The sequence below is a fragment of the Stegastes partitus genome, unplaced genomic scaffold (assembly GCF_000690725.1).
Source record: "Stegastes partitus isolate 25-593 unplaced genomic scaffold, Stegastes_partitus-1.0.2 Scaffold2535, whole genome shotgun sequence".
NCBI lineage: Eukaryota > Metazoa > Chordata > Actinopteri > Pomacentridae > Stegastes > Stegastes partitus.
Window position 1 is genome coordinate 41,893 of NW_007580266.1, and position 1,830 is coordinate 43,722.

Sequence of the window (1,830 nt, forward strand, 5' to 3'; positions counted from 1 at the left end):
GGTCTGGACCGATATACAGGACAGATCAGAACACTTCGCTCATTCACAGAGACAGACGAGGCTGAGCACAAACTGGTCATACTGGTCAAAGACAATGGAAACGTTTCACTCTCAGCTACAGCTACTGTCATTGTCAAACTTGTGGAGCCCAAAGAGGCTTTTGCAGCTTCTGATGTCAAAAGTGCAGCAAAAGTTGACGATGAGGACAATGTGACTTTTTATCTCATGATAACTTTGGGCTCAGTTTCTGTACTTTTTCTCATCAGCATCATCGTGTTGATTGCAATGCAGTGCTCCAAATCCACAGACTATACTTCTAAATATCTGCAAGAGACTAATTATGATGGGACACTGTGTCACAGCATCCAGTACAGATCTGGAGACAAACGCTACATGCTAGTTGGACCCAGGATGAGTATAGGATCTACTATAGTACCTGGCAGTCATGCAAATACACTAGTGCTCCCTGACAGGAGGAGAACATCTGAGGAGGTAAGGCATTTTTATTAAAACCGTTGCTAGTCTTCTGTGACCGCATTATTATTTTTTTGTTGCTTATATTGTCCAGTCGCCCATTACCTTCACAACTGCCTTTGCATTGTTAGTTTGGCATCATAATGTAGAAGAACACTTCACAGGTAACGTGCAATGTTAATAACTTGTCCTATTGTCGATTGATAGCGCATATACTCGGGCTAATATATGTTCTAAACTTCTTCACATATTGTCCACTCTTGAGAGAATTTCAAGATCATCAAATCATGTAGTGTGACATCATGTAGTGTGACGCTCCTCTCTTGTATCTGTGTTGCAGTAAATCGGTTTGTTTGAAACGTGTTGTTGTTCGGTTTTAAACTGTAGTTATGTATACACTCACAAGACCACTATATCTCAAACAGAAACAATTAATAGTTTGGGGTAACTGCTGCTTTTTATGGCAATGTGTGGGACAAGTGTTGAAACTGATATGTCAGTAAAATTATCAGCGAATCCCTACAGAACATTACTATTCATTTGATGACTGCATTTACGGAGCATCTTGCAAGAAGCTTGATAACTGAGCGCATAGTACTTCGATGAGGGAGATTTGTTATGTGGAAAACGCTGTCTATAGGACTGGCTTTAGTGACTACATGCAAAATGCAGTGAACAGGAAATATAAAAGTTACGTTACATAAAAGTGGTACATAGATATATTTGTCCCGTAATTTAAAATTTAAATTACACAGCAGGACACTGAACTGTTAAGAAAATGAACATAAAATATAATACCTCAAGCAATCAAGCAGTATTTTAGTATGGCGGTAAAACTTTTTCTATGTCTCTCGGTATATTTTCTGGTAAAATACATAACGAAGTAACGCAGCACGTCTTTGTGCAATTTCAAGCAATATACAATGATGTCCTCCTGGTGTCACTGTAACACAACGAGCCCAGAGAACTCATCGACCCTCCCATATCAAAGCTTTTGTTTGGCATTTCGCAGAAGATGATGCATTTGATGGAAGAACGGGAGTCGTGTGAGACCGTGTGGTGATCTATTGTGTAGAAAATTTAATTGTAATATCAAGAGACTCGGGTGTATATTTGTGGTTGGAAAACCATGGAGAGCGAAAGACGATGTCGATCCAAGGACTACTGTCGCTTTGCTTTTTGTGTGACTCTACTGCTGATTTTCGGGAAGCAGGCTTTGGCTGAATTGAGATACTCTATTCCAGAGGAGGTGAAAGATGGAACTGTTGTTGGAAATGTTGCAAAGGATCTTGGTCTGGACAAAAGCTCTTTGATTGATCGACGGTTCCGTGTTGTGTCGGGATCTAAGGACGCTTT

At 40.1% G+C, this 1,830-nt stretch overlaps 1 protein-coding gene across 1 annotated transcript in view; it reads left to right on the forward strand.

The window, feature by feature from the left end:
• LOC103375290 (protocadherin alpha-8-like) overlaps positions 1–1,830 on the forward strand; it is a gene marked incomplete at its 3' end in the record, with an annotated part of 11,982 nt that overhangs the window by 5,310 nt on the left and 4,842 nt on the right. Inside the window, exon 2 of the mRNA XM_008305520.1 lies at positions 1–492. Coding sequence (XP_008303742.1) covers positions 1–492 — 492 coding nt within the window. The remainder of the gene's footprint in view (positions 493–1,830) is intronic.